The sequence below is a fragment of the Bactrocera oleae genome, chromosome 6 (assembly GCF_042242935.1).
Source record: "Bactrocera oleae isolate idBacOlea1 chromosome 6, idBacOlea1, whole genome shotgun sequence".
Classification (NCBI taxonomy): Eukaryota; Metazoa; Arthropoda; class Insecta; order Diptera; family Tephritidae; genus Bactrocera; species Bactrocera oleae.
The window spans coordinates 21660905-21683231 of record NC_091540.1 but is presented as its reverse complement, the minus strand read 5'-3'; the positions used below and the strand labels follow the sequence as shown (position 1 = coordinate 21683231).

Below are 22327 nucleotides of genomic sequence, written 5' to 3'. Positions count from 1 at the left end.
CAACTTTCACACATACGTTTGTTTACATCAGGTTTGGCACAAGGCACTTAAGAAAATAGTAGAAACTTTGTTCTGAGCGCAGACAAAATTTTTTCAGCTATGACTCTTATATGACCGGTCAGATGACTGTCACTGTTCTTGTAGACTGAAAGCAAAACCTTCATTCTGGCTTACCCCTTTCTTTCTTCGCTTCGTTGTTAAAGTCTGAATTGTGCAGCAAACCTTTATAGTACATTCACATACGACTGATAGTACATCAGATGTATTAAATGCGGGAGACAAAAACATTTTCTATTCTGTGAAAAAACAATTAAGAATTGTGTTTTCTTAAACAAAAATTTAAATACTAAACTACAGAATGTATCGCACATGGTATGGTAGCATACTTATATTGTTAGAATCATTTAACTTTTGAACAATATATTATAAAATTATTACACAAATACAAAATATTCGCTTTTGCGATCTCGACCACCTCTTACTATCAAATAGTACTAAACAGAGGTTTTTTAATTCATGGACTCAGTTAATTTCTTAATTTTTCCATTTCTTCCATAAATTTATTAATTGATTTTTCACATAGATTATTCGCCCAGAATCCATTGAGCTTAAAAGAGGAACCAACAATCACTGCTTGGGAGCTTTCATAATATTGCTTTAGATTTGTATTTGTCACCCCGGAGCCTATTATCAAGGGAGCGTTAATTTTACCCGCTACCGCATTCAAATCTTCCATATTAGCCGCGCAACCGGTTGATCTACCTGAAAATAAGGTAAAAATTTTAGCTACATTTGCTTATTACCAAAAATTTATTGACCTGTTATCACAATGCCATCCGATAGAAAAAACTCTGCTGCTTTCGCGGTTTCAAATAATGTAACATCATGCGTGATGGCATGGGAACTGTGTTTCTTCTTTAAATCCGTAAAGATCAGGACATTTTCGGCATCAATATACTTCCGGTAGCGCAGTATCTTCCCAGCGCAAGCATCCGTATAACCTTCATCTGCCACATGTGCAAACACAAAGCCTTCTGCGCGAATGAAATCTAAATCACATGCTTTTGCGACGGCTAGTGCTTGTTTGTTGCCGCTAGCCAATATTTGAAGCCCACAAGGCAGAGAGGATGGAACTATTTGACGAATTTCGCTAGATATTCTCGATAGACAAGCAACGGTTTCTGGGCCTAAAAGACGATTTGGAATATAAGGTACATCATGCATATTTTCTATTAAGATGGCATCCTGAAAAAAAATATATTTAAAAGTATTGAACGTTGACTAAATATCAATTATATTCACCACTTTATGTTTAACGTAAATACTTGCTTCGGTTTTTGCTTTATTCACAATTTGGGACCAATTTCCTTTGTATCCAGGAGTACCTTGTTTTACATTTACAAAAAATTATTTAATTTTGTTATCATTTAGAGTGAAGCTATTATTGGTAAAAAAAAAATTCACAATATCCATATAATATGTACATATGGTACATATGTTTTGAAAATTATTGACATAAAGAATAAGAGGAGTAGGGTTAATTTGTTTAAAACAAAGCCCTTTTTTTTATAAAATAATCAACCGTTTGGTAAGCACTACAAAAAAACAAAAAGTATGAGCCTAACACTATGCAGTCAAAAGCTTCAACTATCCATCCTGCAAAAAACAGTGCCCATGAAACTATACAGCGGAAAATATCGACTTCCATGCTGTCATTTGAATATCATACTCAGGGAGGGCGTAAAATCTGATAGTTGTCGGTATCAGAATTGAAACCGATAAAAAAAGGTAGGAGGGGTCATGAATTCAGATATTATTGGTTCGACATTCGACATGTATTAAAGCACTTTAAACTAAAAGGTGAAAATTGAATATAGTTTAAAAAAAAAAAAACCATCACGCTTTTAAAGCACTTTAACTAAAAAGTGAAAAATAATTTTTAATATAAGCTGACAGTTGTCACATTGTCCGAAAAATACTTGTATCATTGTGAGAAAGGCGTGTCATGATTTGTGCTTTTTTCATTTAATAAGTTAATACAATGTTTTGCCAACATCTAAAAAGACACTCGGCTCTGATCCTTACAAATTGCGAAAGCATAAAATGTCCGAGTACATCTGAACTTAGCTTTTCCTTACTCGTCTTAAAATTTTATTTGAAATCTTGCACGTCGATCTCTGCTTTGGTAGAGTTTCAATCTATTTATTTCAGTTTTTGAAGTTGCTGAACGCGCAAACCTATCTGATACTCTCAACTGTCAAAGTCAGGTAATATAGCAGGCTTGTAAAAACAAACTGAAATATTTCCCTTCGGAAACAAATAACCATGATTTGTTTATTCTTTGTGCGAAACAGTAAAAACCCGAAAGTATATGAATGATAAATGTATATTTGAGTACTACTTATTTCGTACCCTCCAATTTTAAATAATAATTGTATTTTTTACTCTAAGACGTTAATACACGATTTTATTAATGAAATGAAGTCATATTACAATTATGTACAAAATTTACCTGGCAAAGCATCAACGTGGACCATTGCAATAACGTTACATCTTTTATTACCAAATACTTTCGTAAAGCGATTCATTGCTACAAAAAAAAACATATAACACAATTATTGCAGGAATTTTAAATAGGTAAAAAAAGATAGCTTTTTAATGAGTTATTTTAATCTTTGTGAACCCACATTGTGGATAAATGGACGTTGCACATTTTTTTTTTTGAATAGATGGATCTGAATATCTCGGTCACCAGAAAATTATTATTAGCTATACAAAGTTTATATACATAGATTTAATCATATTAGGCCAGGGTATTTAATTTTGAAAAGCAAAAAATAAAAATAAAAATTGTACAATGACACCATTGGAAAAGGAAGAAATGACAAAAATTAAAATAAAAACAATTTACGGCCGATCAAAGGTAGGGAGGTTGAATGGTAGAGATGGGTGATTGAACTTCTAAGGGTTAGAAACGGTTTATCTCGATTTTCGGCAAAACTACGAGTTCTATAGAAAAAAGTTAAATGCCAAAGTTGTATGTAATGAAAAGATCTACAATACTTTATGAAACTTGACACATATGTTCAATGGCATAATCGGACCACTGTCCCGCCCACAAAAAGCCATTAAACGATAACCTATAAAGTGCTATAACTAAGCACTTAATTAACATACAAAACTGTTATTTAGTTTCGGAGATCCCAGTATCGAAGGACTACTGTGGCCTAAAACGTTTTTAATCTGGGCGTGGCCCCAAACCGCTATGATAACATTGAAAATGTTAAAGAAACAGTGCTTGAAAATCGTCGTTTAAGCATCAGAGAGATTGAAGAGGAGCTAAACATATTTCGTTGATCGACTGAATACATATAAAACGTTTGAAATTACAATATTTTATTAACCATCACAACAAGTCATTCGTCGAAAACGCCGAAATTTAAGTCTATCGAACAGGAAAACATTGTCTGATAAAATCATTTTGATACACCCAAGCAACAAATTTATAGTAAAAATTGGTTTAAAAAGTAATAATGAACCGTTTATGGTCGTATTTGGTGAACTTATAAATCATAGCTTAGCTTATATACATATATTATATATCACTTAGCTTCTTTAGTCATGTGGATGTATACCGCCGTCATTAGAAAAATTCTTACATATTGATCACTGGTTTGGTGGCCAGCATCAAAGAAACAATATAATATCGGAAAATTAAATGGAATACGGAGTGCAGTCTGTGCAAGTTTTGCCGAGGCTATTAACAGACGTTTTCATATGAAAGTAGCAACATTTTCTGGATAAAAGAATTAATGAGATAGGTGGCTGTTACAGGAAACGATTTTCTGAACCAGCTCTAAACAAATCGGACTATATCCTTTCAAGGTAGGATTTCAATAGTTACTGGCCTCTTGAGTGCTACTGAATAACTACGGGAGGATTCAGAAAGCTACCATATATTAATTCCAGCGTAATCAATAAAGGTAAAAAGTATATAACCAAACGCAACATAGCGAAGCAGATATGACCAAAATATGGTAAAAGCTAAGGACTTATCAAATAGGTCCAGTAAAAATATTTAGACTTACAGCTGTAACGGGGTATTGGCCATTTGAAGAACATGAGAATGCACTATAAAAATATTTATTGTATTAACTCGCAGGGAACAAGGAAACAGTTATACACTTCATCTGTGAGTGCTCAGCTCTTTCACAAATACGACGTAGAACTCTTGGAATCTTTCATGCAACAAACCTTGAAAAAGTTGAAGTTACAATTGAATGACTTTTTAATAATGTTTGTTATAATAAAAGTGATGAAGGAACATTTCAACAAGTGGGTACGAGAAACTGATGCACCTTCCATATTGAAGTTATGTGCAACTTTCAGATCCCGGCGGCGGTGTTATTTTAACTGCTTCCAAATTGTATCTTACCTCGTCCATCTTTGGAATTTTTCTCTACGAGTTCAACAAGTCTTTCAAATTGTTGTCATAGTGTAGTCTTTTTTAAAATATATATTAACAAAATTGCTGATTGCCATTTTCTTTAAAATTTTTCTTTTTTTCAATGAAATGTCCATCTATAACTGAGAAGTAGCAGTTGTCAATTAAATACTCTCGCAAATTGCTACAGTTGTTCACCTGACGTTTCTCGTGACTGTCTGTACGTAAGTTCGTGTTAGCGATAACTTAAGTAAAAATAGTGCGGTGATACTTGGTCCACGTGTTTACAGAACGGTTGCAAATGAGCGGAATCGACATGCCCACCAAATGCCGTTAAGCAAAAAATTATAAAAGATTATAACTAAGATACAAAGTAAACTACAAAACTTTTATTTGGTTGAAAAGTTTTAAAAGAATAGGCATGGCCCCGCTCCTTAATAAACTAGTGTACAATTATCACAATTTTTATTTACAATTTCATCTAAAAATGGTCGAAATCAGGCCAAAACTTTTCAAGCTCGCAACACTAAATATGTGAACCATAGTGGCTATAGCTGACTTTTTACCGAAAATATTGGTCAAGCTATTAGCAATATTATTGATTGGAAAATACTAACACTATCTCCATACACCTAATATTTTAAGAATTGCAAACAACCGTTTGGCTTTATACCATAAATATCGGTCAATACATAAGTTAAGCAAAATTCAGTGAACGTTTATATATAATATTAGAAATAAAATAATTTAGCGTCGAAAATGTGTGAAATCGAACTACAAATTACCCAAGCTAATATAATGGTTTTCGTTATTCCAGCACACTTTATGCCCAATACATCGGCCCTTAAAATTGCGTTAAAACATGTTCAAAGAGGACGGCGGAGGCATTCGATCTTCTGGAGAGGATGAAGGACCTTCAGATTACTCTCCATCACGCAAGGGCAGCTTCCGCCAATCTATTGCTCTATTTGGGGAGGAACAGAAGCGACGATGCCTTTATACAAGAGTGTGGCTGAGAAGCAATAGTATCTCTGGGTTTAAAACAAAAAGCCATTGGCTGCTGGCGACCAATAACACAGGTAAAACCATAGTTTCTTTGTTGGTCAGAAGAAGTTCTTCTACCGCATTTCAGCAACGAGGATGTCGTCACCGCCAGACTAGAGGACGGAACAACTTCCACAAGAGCAGGTTCTTCGTTACCGAAATTGACAAGGATTTTATTTGGCCAAGGGCTGTTTTATCTGCGATCTAATCCTGCCTGATTGGTAAGTATTAGTTAAATATTGTCATCTTTAGGTGCAACACATGCAATGAATGGAGCCTGTTCAGGTCTTAAGACCCATAGGGAGTGGACCACAAGTTATGTGGCCCCATGCTGCCAACATACAACTGCGGCACCCGACTTAATGACCATGCAATCTGCACGATGTTCACGCACTGCACTGCTTCTCCAGTCGAGTGGCCAAGAAACGAACTTTGTGCTCCTAAGGAGCTCATACAGGCACTATGACGCCCAGTCTGACCAATCGCTCCCCTAACCTTCATCCCGCTCCAATCCTCGTACGGGAACCACTCAGCCACTAATGATTCCTCGTACAGCCGGCTCCGTGGGACAGACCGTTATCCGTCCCAACGTTACATCAGTCAAGTGCAACTCCTCTACAGCCTGATGTCACTTTCCGTCATGTTTTGCCCTGCGCACCACACGTGAGTGGAGTGCGTCGTATTTTGCCTCATGCTGTAGTAATTCTGCAATTCCATACGGTGGCGTCGCCAAATAACACCATAGCGTGATAACCGCCCCTAACCTATTACAGCTGCAACAACCATCACCTACACGCAACTTTCTCACCCTCAGAATCCCGCCTAGACACACGAGACAAATCCGACTCTTACAATTTAACTGTAACGGACTCCAGAGCAAGATCGAGGATATAGTTGCATTTATGAGCCGCAGTCAAACAAACCAAGTTAAACAGCCGCTCAGATCTTCTGAGGTGTACAGGTTTCAACGTCATACGTAAGGATCACGAGCGAGATTATAGTGGAGGCCTAGCCTTCATACTGTACAACATCTTGTAATATCGTCTTATCGATGGTGACATCGACCGCAGGGATACTACCCTAGAAAGTTAGGGTACAGGCGATGTCGAGCTATATATATTTAATATATACATCCCCCCGTTACATGTTGCCCAAAAGGATATCACCCTAACATAGGTCGATCATTGGCACTCCTGATAGTCAAACGATCGTAGGGGGATGAAGCTGGTGAAAAAGATAGACGATTCGACATTCTGCAAAATGAATGACGAAGCCCCCACCAGAATTATGGGCACCTGTAATAGCTCGTCTGATGTTTCCATCGCTAGCGGTGGTATGATAAATAGCTTAACCTGGCGACCTATGTTAACTCTCTCATCAGCCCACCTGCCAATAACTATCTCGATCGAGAAACCTCCTAACTTTATTTCAACCGCACCATCGTTAGCGAGCGTCAATTCCACAAGGTGATCGCGGTTGCTACCGCTCTCTTCATACCATGTCGATCCCTGTGATAGAATAAAGGATCTCAATTTGGAGATTCGGTAAACGGTAAACCAACATAAGCGGACAAAATGGGTAGATCAAATTAAATTATGCAACCTCTCCACCCTTGTAAGTAAGCTTTGGACTACTGTCAAGGCCTTGTTTAATTCAAGGGAACATGACGACCGGGTTGAAATTCAGTTCGATGGTCATGCCTCCTCGGACCCGAAGAATTTTCTATTTCAGTAGGCAATTCACACTGCACCGATGGGAGGTTCAGAGTGTCATCAACAAAGCAAAATCGTCAAAACTCATTGGCTCTGATGAAATAAACATGCTGATGCTAAAACATCTAGGCTCGACGGAAGTAAGCTATCTCACCAAGGTCTTCAACCTGTCGCTGACTACTCTTCATATACCCGATGTGTAGAAAATCGGAAGAGTGGTCCCACTATTGAAACCTGGGAAACCCGCCAACAGAGGCGAGTCTAATCGTCCTATAACTCTCCTTTCCTCAGTAGTGAAGACACTTGAGGCCTTGCTACTCCTAACATTCACACACCACCTGAGTCTAGCAGACCACCGACATGGCTTCCTAAAAGTGCACAGCACCACCTCACATAAACGGCCAGATAATTCTATTGGTCTATACTAAAAGCCAATCTCTGATAGATGGATCCTCATAGCGTTGGACTTGTAAAAAGCTTTTGACACAGTCAACCATACAACGCTACTTGAGGACATCGAACAATCAACGCTTCCTCCAGGGCTGAAGAAGTGGAATATAAACTACCTGAGTGTTCGGCATTCATCCGTACTCAAAATTCCAAGTTGATGGTGTCCTCTCCCTGCTTCTCTTTAACTTATATGTGTCGAAACTCTCCCAACCATAAGAGGTGATTTCCATGACCTCGTACGCTGACGACTGCACGATATTGACGTCGGGTAATGGAATCGATCGCATGTGCTTAAAAGTAGACGGCTATCTCTCCGACCTTTCTCGCTTCTTCACTGGGGCTTAATACTCTCCCACACAGCGACCATATTCACAAACTGGACGAAGAAGTACAGACTGGATCTAAACATTACAGTCGATGGCGTTAAAATTCCGACGGTCAATAACCCTAAAATTTCAGATGTGACATTTGATAGCCTGTGCTCCTTCACTCCTCACACGACCGCGATAACAGTCAAACGACAGACCCGCAACCAAATCTCCAAGTTGCTTGCCGGCAGCTCATTGAGTAAAGACAAAGAAACGTTGCTGGCAACGGACGCAACGAACTTTAGACATGCACTGACCGCCATTCACAGTGGAGCCAACAACACTTTCACCAACTTCCTCTCAGTGAATGGCGTACTTGGAGTCAAACCACCACCCATCGCAGACGAAGAGCTCGAGTTGCCACGAGAATCTAGAGTGACACTTGCGCAACTTCGTTCTGGATACTATAGCAGATTAAACGCCTACTTATCTCTCCCTATGGTAACGTGTCGTATTAGACCCCGAGAACAGATCCAACGGGCCTGCTTGCTGGGAATTACGGGCGCAATGAAAACTACTTCGACAAAGGCTCTAGGAGTTATACTCGTCATCCGGCCAATGCATATATTGTATAAGTGAGGGATGAGGCAATGCTTACAGCCAACCGGCTCATGATTTTAGGCCACTGGAGCCAGGCTAGGCATCACTACGGGCATGGTATCATTCTCGACCTTGCGAATAAAGTCGGGTTAAGCTGGCAAACCAACCGAGAAAAGGAGACCTGCGAGAAATTCAATACATCATTTTCATTCCCCAATAGAGAAGATTGGACCAATGGTTTTGCGATCAACAGTTCCAAAAAATAAAAGGCTACAACTCAGTCTTTCATGCTGAAATTGTAGGCATAATAAAAGAGGCCAAGTGGGACCAGTAAGTCAAGCTTTCTAAGCTTCAAGTCAGTAAGTAAGCTTTCTAGTGGATAGCCAAGCGGCAACTAGGGTTATCCGTAGCGCATATACCAAGTCTCATTGCGCTGGTTATGCAAGTAGGCAATAGCTAGACTTCTACTAGGTAACTCGGTTAATTTCATCTGTGTACCCAGTCATATAGGAAAAAAAGAAATGAAAAGGCGGACGAGTTGGCCCGCTCCGAGGCATCTAGAGATACAATTACCCTAAGCTGCCCCAGGTCATTCAGCTCCTTCAAAGGTTGTTTGAAGCAATAGACCTAGAGGAACATCTCAGGTTCACAAGCACCATAGGGCATAGCACAAAGTTACTTTTCGATAGTGTTGATGGTGGACAGACAAAAAGCTTCTAGTTCTAGGCAAATGGGAGATTATCAACATTGTAGGGGTCATCGCAGGGCACCTACCTTGAAGATCCCATGTTCAGAAAATGGGAAAAGTAGATTCGGCCGAATTCAGAGCATGCGCGGAAGATAATGAGACGCTGGAACATTATCTATGCGAATGCCTTGCCTTCAGCAGAACGAGAAGGGACATATTCCACGGCTCCCAATACTCCAACTTAAGGAAATTGGGCAGCTTTGGTGAAAAATAATCAGAGTTTTTACCAAATCCATGGAGCTGCTGAATGAGGCTTAACTTGATTACGACCCGGGAGTACAATGGGACTAATGATGGTCTAAGTGCGCTGCTGTCGTAATCTCGAACGCACCCTATGTCTTGGGCTGTGTTCCCTGCAAATTACGAGAGTATATTCGATTACCCTTGAACTTAACACATCCTTAATTGTTTACACTACAACTTAGCCCTTTCTTACTTGTCAGTATGGTAGATGATATATATTATATATCTTCCAAATGTAAACCTACTATTGCTTTGCAAAGTGTAAAAAGATAAGTTGCTCAGTTTAACTTTTCTTTTATATTATGCACTTATTATACACTAACACTTCCCTACATTGTTTCTACATATTTATTTATATAAATTATTTTCATATTTGTTTTAAATAAGCATTCTAATTTTTACACAATTTTCGTTATTTATTTATTTATTTATTGACTACGCCAATCGGCAATATACATAATTAAAAATAGTTAGTTGAGGGTATTTGCAAAAATACAAATATATACAATATATATATTATATATAGGACGCTGTTGTAGCAGTTTGGTGGAGTTGCATAGATCAAAATCCTAGATTACAAGAGTAAATGTTTCTAAGTGTTATCGATGAAAGCCGTGTATGTACCTCCGTAAAAATCAATCTCACCCTGAAGTGAATTGATAGATTTAGCCAGTCTATTTTGGGGTCCATGGATCACATCCATGGATCAGGAAGTTTTTAGTATTCGATTACGCCTGAGTGTTGGGCCGACTGAGGCAAATTCAAAACAGCCCAGAATTTCGCGAGCATCAATGATGTTGTTAACAACTTTGTAGAAGAAACTGAGATCAGCAACCTGTCGACGTGCAGATAGTTAATTGATGTTAAAGCGCTGGTATATCTCATCAGTAGAGTAGGTGTGAATTGATGATGACAATTTATAAGCCAGTGACTTGCAAAATTTGCGTTGGACCTTCTGCACTTTGTCTATTATCACATTTGAGAAAGGGGACCAGATAACTGACCCATATTCAGGGACAGGCAGGACCAAAGATAGGAAAAGTCTAGTCAGGGTGTAGGAGTTGCTGAAATCTATACCGTTTCTTTAGATGAACCCGAGGGTTTTGAATGCCTTGGAAGTGATTTTATCAATATGTTTAGAGAAGGTTAGCTTATTATCAACTATGATGCCCAGGTTGTTGTTGTTGTTGTTGTAACGGTTACCTAGTCCCCGTTTGGGTGATAAATTCCAGATTCGTTGTCGTCGAGGTCATCTAACGGGAGGCCCAGGAAACGAGCTGTTTTGACGGGGTCGGACCATAGGGAGAAGGGTGTTAGATGAGTGGGGTTCGTTGGGCATGAAGGTGGTTAGTGTCATGCGGAGACTCATTGCACGCAGGACATGTGTTTTGTATGTCGGGGTCTATTCTGGATAAGTAGGAGTTTAACCTGCTACAGTATCCAGAACGAAGTTGCGCGAGGCAACTCAAGCTCTACGTCTGCTATGGGTGGTGGTTTGACTCCTATTACGCCATTCACTGAGAGGGAGTCTGTGAAGGTGTTGATGGCTCCACTGTGAATGGCCGTCAGTGCCTGTCTCAAGTTCATTGCGTCCGAAGTCCGGTCGGCGTACTGTCTAATGTCGTCGACGTAATCAAGGAAAGACCTCTTGATGCTCCTAGGAGGCGGCTCCGCTACAGGCAGGCGACTACGAAAACACCCCAGTAGAAACTGCTTGGAGAGGAGTTCGTTGTGTTCCTTAACCGGAAGCATACGGGCCTCACTATGTAGGTGTTCGATTGGAGACATCAAGGGGCATCCCGTGATAGTCCGGAGTGCAGTATTCTGACAGGTCTGAAGCTTCTTCTTCTGCGTGTCACTGCATCCAGGCGACCATATTGGGGCTGCGTAATTTAGGACCGGCCGGACGATTGCCTTGTATGTTGCCAACAACGTTTCTTTGTCTTTTCCCCAAGAGCTGCCGGCAAGCGACTTGAGGATTTTATTGCGGCTCTGTTCTTTGGAAGTTATCGCGGTCGTGTGAGGAGTGAAAGAGCACAGACTGTCCAAAGTGACGCCTAAAATTTTTGGGTTTTTGACTGTCGGAATTTTTGTGCCATCGACTGAAATGTTCTGGTCCAGTCTGTACTCCTTCGTCCAATTTGTGAAGATAGTCGCTGTGGATTTAGTGGGAGAGAGTGTTAGGTTCCTTGCAGAGAACAAGCGAGAAAGATCGGAGAGGTAGCTGTTTACTTTTGAACACATGCCATCGATTCCATTTCCCGACGTCAATATCGTACAGTCATCAGCGTACGAGGTCACTGAAATTCCCGCTGGTGGCTGGGGGAGTTTCGAAATATAAAAATTAAACAATAGTGGGGAGAGGACACAGCGGAACCTCCTGTTTAATTTTCCTAAGTTTGGAGTTTTGACCTCGAAACAGTACGGATGAATGCCCTGGAGGTAGCGTTGATTGTTCTAGGTCCTCAAGTAGCGCTGTGTGATTGACTGTGTCAAAAGCTTTTGACAAGTCCAACGCTACGAGGATCGTCCTCTCGCAAGGTGGCTTCTGGTTCAGGCCATGAACTATCTGGGCGTTTATGACGCTAAGTGCTGTGGTGGTACTGTGCACTTTTCAGAAGCCATGCTGATGATCTGCTAGGCTCAGGTGGTGAGTGAATGACGGGAGTAACAAGGCCTCAAGTGTCTTTACTACTGAAAGAAAGGAGAGTTATCAGGCGATAAGACTCCCGTTTGCTGGCGGGTTTCCCAGGTTTCAGTAGTGGAACCACTCTTCCGACTTTCCACACATCGGGTATTTGAAGAGTGGATATCGACAGGTTGAGGACCTTAGTGAGATAATTTACTCCCGTTGGGCCTAGATGTTTTAGCAGCATGCTTGTTTCGTCAGGGCTAATGGATTTAGACGATTTCGCCTTTTTGATGACACTCTAAACCTCCCCATCGGTGAAAGTAAGTGCTGCGCAGTCTTTTGGCATTTTGCGCAGCCGTCGGGTAACACGTCGTTTGGCCTTGTCAGTCGAAGGGTGCAGTGTGAATTGTCGGCTGAAATAGCTTGCGCACTTCTTCGGGTCCGAGGAGGCATGGCCATCGAATTGAATTTCAACCCGATCATCATGTCTTCTCGGATTTGACAGGGCCTTGACTTACTCACACCGGTGGAGAGGTTGCAGGACTTCAGGTGCTCTATCCATTTTGTCCGCATATGATGATTTACCATTTTTGCCGAATCTCCAAATTGAGATCCCTTATTCGGGGATCACAGGGATCGGCATGGCGTAAGGTGTCGCGCTCGTTTGCTAGTACAGCTGCTTCGGCTGGGAAATTAGGGCGGAGTTCCGCGATTCTTCCAGCCGGTATGAAGCGAGCAGTAGCAGCAGCGATCACCTTGCGGAATTGACGCTCGCCGTAAGAATGAGTAGTGCTGTGAAGATGCTCTCGGTAAATTCTGTAAACCGACCCAGTTAGCTTTGTTTAAGTTAACATAAGTGCGATTGTCCACAGAAATAAAGTCGGGAGGTTTCTCGATCGAATAATTATGGACAGATGGTCTGATGCGAGAGTTAGCATAGGTCGCCAGGTTATGCTATTTATCAGACCACCGCTAGCGATGGAAACATCAGGCGAGCTATTACAGGTGCTCATAATTCTGGTGGGGGCTTCGTCATTCATTATACAGAATGTCGAATCGTCTATCTGTTCCACCAGCTCCATCCCCCTACGATCGTTTGACAGGCAGGAATGCCAAAGATCGTGAAAGTCGCCTAGCACCTAACGGTTTTCACCACGAAGTAGCGCATCTATGTTCGGGTGATATCCTGTTGGGCAACATGTAACTGGGGGGATGTACTGTCAGCGTCAAAAGAAAGTGTACACCTTTTTCTTATACATTTCACTCTTAATTTCAATATAAAAATATTAAAATGTTTTCAAATCAATTATCATTTATAAATTATTGAATATTGTTCTTACAAAAACTTAACAGCAATCCAAAATAAAATCCACAAGTACAAAACAATACATACAAAACCAAATATATTCAGTATTTCACGCGTCAAAACAAAGTGTACAGTTTAAGAAAAATTAAAAAATTCAAAAGCTAATACTTTGTTTGTCTTCCCTTTGCATGGATAACTGCTTCCAACCTCCTTGGCATTGATTCCACTTAGTTGAACACTACTTCCGGGGAAATTTTGGACCACTCCTGTTGTAAAATGTTCTTCAGAGAATTTTTACTGGTTATGCTCCTTTTTCTTACTTTCCGGTCCAAATGTTCCCACAGATGCTCAATGGGGTTTAGGTCCGGTGATTGTGGGAGACTATTCAGCTGTTTAGGTGTACGGTGAAGCAACCATTCCTTTACTATTATTGCCGTATGCTTAGGATCGTTATCCTGTTGGAAGATCCAGGATTGATCTAAGCCCAATTTTTCAATACTGGGGAGCAAATTTTCTTTTAAAATGTTTAGATAATTTATTTAGTTCATTGTGCTATCAATAAACACCAGCCTTTACACTCCACTTTCCGCCATACACCCCTAAACCATCACCGAACCCCCACCATGCTATACAGTGGATGTAATATTTTTCTGTTCAACTCTTGATTTTTGTTTCTCCAAACTTTAGTACTTTTTTTCTTCCTGAAAACTTCGAACGTGCTTTGGTTAGAAAAAATTACGTTATTCCAAAACGATTTGTCCTTATTTTTATATTTTTCCGCAAATTGCAATCGTCGCTTTTGTTTCTGTTTAGAGATGTGTGGTTTTTTCCTCGGTACCCGGCCATAGAGACCATTGGCATGCAACGCTTGCCTGATCGTGTTGGCACTTACGTTCAGTCCGGATATTCTGGACATTTCCTCAGACATATTTACGGCACTGACAGTTGGATCTATCTTTAGCTCTCACAACTGATCGCATTTCTGTATCACTGAGCCGCTTTGGCCTACCCGTACGTGTCGGATCTTCTAATTCTCCAAACTTTTTTTTGCTTATCAATAATTTTTTTCACTGTGTTATGGCTTCTTCCAATTTTCGAAGCAATTTCGCGGAAAAATTTTCCGTCTTTTTTAAAATTGATCACTAATTTTCTTACATCCAATGAAGTTTGCTTACCCATTGTCAAATTGATGTGCTCTTGGCAAATTTCCAAACGCAAATAAAATTCTATCTACACAAGGATACTAAATAACATTAGAATGAAGCAATTAAAAAGAAATAACTATGGATAACGGTATATTTTTTTGCGTAAAATAAATATGCGAGGCCGTACCGTTACCGTAACTGTACACTTTGTTTTGACGCGTGAAATACTGAGAATATTTGGTTTTGTTCGTATTGTTTTTGTATTTATGGAATTTTTTTGGATTGCTGTTAATTTTTTGTAAGAACAATATTTAATCATTCATAAATGATAATTTATTTGAAAATTTTTAAATATTTTTATACTGAGATAAAGACTGAAATGTATGAGAAAAAGGTGTACACTTTCTTTTGACGCTGACAGTATATATTAAATATTTCGAGTTCAAAATCGCCTGACCGGACAGCTATACCCTGACATTCTAGGGTAGTGTCCCTACGGTCGATGTCAACATCGATTAGACGATATTGCACGGTGTTGTGCAATATGAAGGCTAGGACTCCACCATTATCTCGCTTGCAATCCTTACGTAAAACGTTGAAACCTGCACAACTCAGAAGATCTGAGCCGTCAGACTGGGAGTCATGCTGTCTGTGTGAGCTCCTTAGGGCCGTGGAGGTCCTGGGGTGGCAGCGCAGTGCGCGAACATGGTGCAGGTTGCACAGCCGTTGAGGCAGATGTCGCATTATTGCATTGACAGCATGGGGCCACATAACTTGTGGTCCACTCCCTGTGTATCTTAAGGCCTGAACAGGTCTTAAGATGGCTCCATCCATTGCATGTAGTGCACCTAACCGAGGTGGAGTTTGGATGGAGCCTTTTAGCGCAAACGCAGCATTAAAATTCCTCGGGGCCCGGGTTGGACTCGATGCCAGCACGGGTTAGGAGGATACGGAGCAACCCTGCTGCTACGCGTTGCTCCAATGACGACAAACTTAATCTAAAACTCACCGATCCAAACAGGGTTAGATCGCCGATCCGCCCTTGGCCGGATAAAATCCGGGTCAATTCCGGAATCACAGAACCGGCTGTTGTGGGAATTGCACTATGATGCCCAGGTCTTTTACATCTTCAACCTCTATAATCTCCAGGCCGTCGATCTTGTAGTTTGCGTGAATTGGTGAATGCGAGCGGGTGAAAGTTATATGCACAGTAACAAATGGGTTTCATGTTAACAAATAATAAGTGTTGCCATATCCAAACGAATGAAAGCAGTCAAAATAAATAAAAATAAACAATAATAAAAATACCCTCTACAATATATTAATTATGAACTGAACTTTCCATTTTAATCAAAAAAAGTTTTTAGGGCATAAAAGTATGTTTTATTGAATATATTCGTTATGTATGGGTTTTTTTGGTTAGCTTTCCTTTCTGCATTGGCGGCCGCACTTCAAAAAAATAACCCTGGCCGATTCCACACCGGGGTGGTCATAATTCCTTTCGCGCACTACCTTTTTCTGCATTGACGGCCTTGGGCCCGCTTCAAAAAAATAACCCTGGCCGATCCAATACCCTGATTTAGCAAGAGAAGTTAACGAAAAGAATTATGGTTCATGTATTTGGGGCATAATCCTCAATTATTATTTATTTTAATTCGTTTGCAAAATATACATACACTAGGTAGAAAAAGTCTCCGCCCACCAATCTGTGGAATGTGTTTCAAAAAAAATATTAATAAAATATATACGTTTTTGAAGTTCTTTTCAGAATATCAGATCCGCATGCTAATAGCATTACAGTTGCCAAATTTCATGGAATTCCTATGTGCTTTTGCAAAGTTAACGGCATTTTTTTAATTCTACTTATAGAGAATAAGCAGAAAACGTATCCACTCACTGCTTATTACATTAGTTTATTGTAGTTTCAACGCGTTTAAGACCTGATAATTTTTTCTGCGCTGTTGTCAATAATACAGAGAATTAGAATCGAAGGAAAAATCTGCAATTTGTGAGTAAATTTTTCAAATTATTCAGCTTTAATCGAAATGAAAGTGCAAAAGGCAAAGAAATAAGTGTTGATGAGCGGAAAATAATATTAAAATTAAGGGAGGACGGTAAAAGCTTTCGTGAAATTGGACGAGTTGTCAACACAACGGAGTCATCAGTGCGATACGTCATCCAGACTTGCAAAAAAAAACGGGAATTATTACTTCAAAGCCTCGATCTGGACGTCCGACTGATCGGGAAACACGCAGTTGTATCTCTTCTAAAGGCTAATCCGCGTTTAACCGCTTCCCAAATAGTAGAAGATTTAAAATTACGATGTAAAAAGCAATATGCAGCGACACAGCAAGAAAAATATTAAAAAGGGTTGAATATCATGGGCGAGTGGCATGCAAAAGGCCATTCATTTCATTAAAAAACCGTATGAAGCGCATTGCATTCGCAAACGAACTTATAACCAAGCCTACATCTTTCTGGGAATTAGTTTTATGATCGGATAATATTTGAAAAAAAAGGAAGACAGATGGTGTGGCGAAATCTGTGGCCTTTGAAGCGCGAAATCTTACTTCAACCGTAAAGCTTGGTGGGGCTGGAGTTCAATTGAGTGGGTGTAAAACGTGTTTTGTTTCCAACAGGACAATGACCCTAAGTATATAGCGGAACTTGCTCGCCTTTGACTGCTTTACAATGCTAAAAAACAGCTACATTCACCTCCACAATCACCTGACCTCAATCCAATTGAGCATTTATGGGCTCTATTGGAGCGCAGAATTCGCACACATACGATTACCAGCAAAGAAATGCTCAAGACCGTTATATTGGACGAATCGAGTAAAATGTCAGCCCAAGATACGAGAAAATTAGTACATTCCATGCCTAAACGTCTAGCAGAAGCTCTAAAATTTCGAGGCTACCCCACCAGCTATTAAACTTTTTATAATTACTTGATATTATTGGTTCTGTTTGATGAGCGGAGACTTTTTCCCGTTTAAATTAATTGTTTTTAAAATGAAGATGAACTTGTAGCTTTTGTTTATTGAATAATTTGAAAAAAAGGAAATTTTCTAAGAAAATATAAAGGATGTACAAAGAAAAGTTCGATTTAATTTTGATATTGAACCATAATTGAATTTCGTACAACAAAGAAAGGTGTGTGCGACGTAATATTGTGAGGTGTAATAATAAAAAGCATAACAAACATTATATATTTTTTTCCTGTATCATGTACTTACAAAATGCCACCCAAAAAAGTAAATACAACACAACAGATTTGTGGTTATTGCTCAGTCATAATCCGGGATAAAACGCAGCCATGTATTCAATGTGCGGCTTGTCGACGTTGGTTTCACTCAAAGTGCACCAACCTTTCATCCGATGAGTTTAAATCCATCGCCAACAGCATTAAGAAAAAAGGAACAGTTTGGAACTGTGACTCATGTGCAAGTGACATTAGTGTTAAGACATGTGATTTATTGGATTCCGATGAGGATGCATCAGATGATCCGCCACCGTTAAAGGATATTGAAACCTTACTCAAGAGACACTTTGAACGTTTTACAACAAATTATGAACGTGAGTTCAGGGACCTTAAAAAAATCAGTTCTAAGTGAAATCAAGGACTTAAGAAAAGAGGTAGGCAAACTGTCAGAACAAACGTCTCGCTATCAAATCAATGTTCTGCCCTGGATGACAAACTTACATCAGTTGAAGATAAGCTAAACATAGATATGAGGCTGCCTACCAGCCAGGAAGAGTTTTTCACTGAACTGTCGGAACGAAAACGCCGTGAAACCAACGTGATTGCCCTAAATATTCCTAAGTCTGATAAAGCTGCTGGAAAGGACCGTTTAGAGGATGACAGAACAAAGTTAGTCACAGCTTTGCCCCCCAGTCTCAAGGATGAGGCCACTGAACTCAAGTTACGTAGACTGGGTCGTCCTACACCTGGACGTACACGTCCTCTTCACATTACCACCCGCTCAGCAGCTGATGCACTTTCCATTATCAAATACAGACCAACAGACGAAAACTCAGGTTTTATTTTCAAGACTGATCCAACTCCCTCTCAACAACTTCCTCTGAAAAATTTGCGTCAAGAGCTTGATTCAATCGTGAAGAGTGGTGATGACAGTAACACAATTAAATACATCCATGGTGTCCCAAGAATCGTTAAAAGAAATTTTCGTTCGCTCAACGAGCAAGAAGAAAGTATCTTACCTGTGCTACCAGAACGTCAGAGGTCTGCGTACAAAACTCTCAACATTTCAAACAGCATTAGCGGCTAACCAGTACGACGTTGTATGTATTTCGGAATCCTGGCTTCACTCCCTACACTAACACGACAATCGATAAAGTTGAAAAGGTGCAGCGTAAATTCTGTCGCTGACCTCTGCTTTTTGTACAAATTAGTCAATAACATGATACTCATGAGATCCTAACGAAATAGATTACTAAAAACATCGAAATCCAAGAAAAATTATGTTATCCATGGTCCTCAGAATAGACTGGCTAAATTAGTAAATTCACTTCAAGGTGAAATTGATTTCTATGGAGGAACATACGCTGCTTTTACCGAAAACACCAAGAGACACCTGCTCGTCTGAATTACATCTAAATCAAGTCTGAATTACATATTAACTTACAATTATTTAAATATTTTCCAGATATTACACTAACATATCCTAGCTACTTTTGTATAATACTTGAATTCTTCATTATATCTATGTATATTGCCGATTGGCGTTTAAAAAAAAAAAAAATAAAAAATATATATATATATATATATATATAAATTTATTATAGATATGCAGCACTTATTATTTGTCTTGCCAGGGATATTTTTTTGAAGTGCCGCCGTAGACCGCCAGTGCGAAAAAGAGTTCGAAACGAATGAATTACAAAGACCTCGATTTAGGACCGACCAGGGTTATTATTTAAAAGCGCGGCAGAAGGCCGCAGGTGCAGAAAGGTGCAGTGTTTTGTAAAAATTCAATTTTAAATAATAAAAAACAAAAATTTTGGAAAATCAACTTTCCGTTCACGGATTTGCGGTCCGCTTTAGAATAGGGTCCCAGGATTTCGGAGCTAAATGGATATGGGCGGTAGCCGCTAACTTATAGTTTTCGAGGTATTTAAGTATAAAGTCGAAAATTTCAACTATTTAAAATACGAATTTTTTCGATTTAAAATGATTTGCCCACTTATATTTTTCACTTTTATATCCACTAACGGTTCACTAATTCGTTTTTAGACATTTATTTTATATTATATGATGCAAAACAATTCTATTAATTTTGACAATAACAAAAGGGTTGTAAATGCCAAAAAAACAGTGTTGCCATACAAATATATTTTCCAAACGAAGAAAAATCAAATAAAAAGAGCGATTATAAAATCATAATCGTTATGGACAACGTCCGGTGTTTTACGTGAGTACCTGCCGCCGACGGCCTTACCTCACGGTGCTCCAAAGCACAACGTATCAAAACTATGCGTTGATCAGCGCCCCAAATAATACGAGCTATTTGCAAGTATTAATTTGGTTACCAGTGGCCAGTGTGTAGGGGCACACCGACCATCTTGGTAAGATTCGAGGCCGACCTAAAACCTCTTCCGTTTTCGGGTACGAAACCCAGTTGCTTGTGCAACTTCTTTTTCGAACTGAAAATTCAGTCCTTTCAGCATTTAGGTTTAAACCACAGCCACCACGATACTCCCAAAAGGGCCGAACCCAATGCGCAGATTGAAATATTTTTATCCGTTCCCACGACAGTCGGGTCTACGTAACCGGAACGGACCCGGATTTATTCCGGCCAAGGACTGTCAACTCAGATTAAACCGAAGTCCAAGGGCAATCTGCTCCCCGTGGTACCAGAGTTGAGACTTCGGTCAGACTGTGTAGCCGAAACTACAGCCAGTTGAGCTACCGATTACTCAATGGTGAGACTGGTGACATTTGTCACTTGAACTTCAAATGTCTTTTTATTTGGAATCTCATTTAAAATCTATAATATCAGTTCAAGCTGAGTATTATAGCACTATTTCTGACATCATTTACTATGCTGATAATTCTGGGCAAAATAAATTAACAGTCATAGTGCATTTGGCTTTTAGTCGCGGGTAAATTCTTACACCTACCCGCAGGGGGAATCGTTATAGACAGTAATAAATCTTTTAGTTTGCTTCACTTGATAAACCCCGGTATTGGACTGACCAGGATTTTTTTTTAAGGCGCGGCCGAAGACCTACAACGCAACCGTTCCCATAGGTCGGGTCTACGTAACCGAAACGGACCCGGATTTTTTCTGGCCAAAGACTGTCAAATCTACAAAATTCTGCCGCTACAACAACAACAACAACCGACAATGCAAATAGAAGTTCTGCGCAAGACAACCTTGTTACACCTCGGTTTTGAACCGACCAGGGTTCTTTTTATAGAACGCGGCCGAAGACCGCCAACGCAAATAAAAGTTCTGCGCAAAAAACCTTGGTACACCCGGTGTTGGACTGACCAGGGTTATTATTTTTGAAGCACGGCCGAAGGCCGCCAGCGCAAACAGAAGTTCTACAAGAAAAAGTAACGTTGTCATGGAGGGTATAACATAATCCTTAACATCAATGCTCCTTAATATTTGATTTTTCTAGGTTTTTGATTCCTGTATTTGGCGTATTATCTGTTTTAATTTCTATCAGTTCAATTACAAAACACTCGTTTTTAGACATTTTGCAACCCTTTGGTAATTGTCAGAATTAATAGAATTGAACAATGATTTAAATATTGAACTAAATCTAATTTTGCACTATATAATGTAAAATAAATGAGTACAAACGAATTAGTGAAGTGTTAGTGGATATAAAAGTGAACAATATAAGTGTACAATTCGATTTAAATCGAAAAAATACGTACTTTAATAAGTTGAAATATTCAACTTTAAACGTAATCTTCGCGTCAAAATAACACAATTTAAAAAAAATATATTAATTTTCGAGCCCTCTTTCGTTGGGGGACCTAAACTATACATTTACCGCTTTAAATGTTTGTAAAGCAAGATATATAGAAAACTAATAACACCTCAATGACAGAAAATTAAAAACACTAGTTTAGAATTCTTTTTTGCATTAAAAAATAACCTTGGTCGGTTCAATACCGGAGTGTCGTCATTTCTTCCGCGTAGAAGTCAGAGGCAACTATATTGTATGTCTATATTTCCATAATCTGGAGAACCTTCTTTATTCGTACACACCCAGTTTAAGCCAGAGTTCGGGGAATGCTATTGTAAAATTTACCGACTTTTTTTGGTGAGCAGTTGAGGATTCAATGAATCTACATGGTTAATTTAAAAACATACGCAATATTCACATTTACAAACATTTTAAGATCGGTACATATGAAATTCACAGTAATTACTTTAATGAGGATGGGTAAACAAACGGATTAACTATTTTATTCGATGTGTATGGCGACTGCTACACGTACAATATCAATTGACCGCGAATGTTTAGTATGCAATATTGATGGGTCGGAATCTATATTACAAAACATTTTAACATTGTATTTGGAAATCCTGATCGCAGAGTGGGAATCGCGCATATATATGAAAGCTTTAGCACATTTTGTATACAAATTCGCGGTACGACGGAACAAAAAAAAACATATATTTGTATACTAATATTAGCATTTTTAATAGTATG

The 22327-nt window shown here is 39.3% G+C and overlaps 1 protein-coding gene across 8 annotated transcripts; it reads right to left on the bottom strand.

The window, feature by feature from the left end:
• Positions 1-361: 361 nt before the first annotated feature.
• On the bottom strand, positions 362-22135 carry LOC106625487 (uncharacterized protein F13E9.13, mitochondrial). 8 transcript variants are annotated; one of them, XM_036360302.2, is made up of 5 exons: positions 22044-22135; positions 2513-2590; positions 1303-1385; positions 819-1245; positions 362-762 (listed from the first exon to the last, which is right to left on the bottom strand). In XM_036360302.2, the coding sequence occupies exons 2-5, from the start codon at positions 2586-2588 to the stop codon at positions 527-529; spliced, it is 822 nt and encodes a 273-aa protein (XP_036216195.1). In that variant the 5' UTR covers positions 2589-2590; positions 22044-22135; the 3' UTR covers positions 362-526. The 8 variants fall into 8 exon arrangements, with proteins under 8 accessions (XP_036216195.1, XP_036216202.1, XP_036216193.1 ...); XM_036360309.2 differs by having other exon boundaries at positions 22006-22087; XM_036360300.2 differs by having other exon boundaries at positions 21923-22058.
• Positions 22136-22327: the final 192 nt, after the last annotated feature.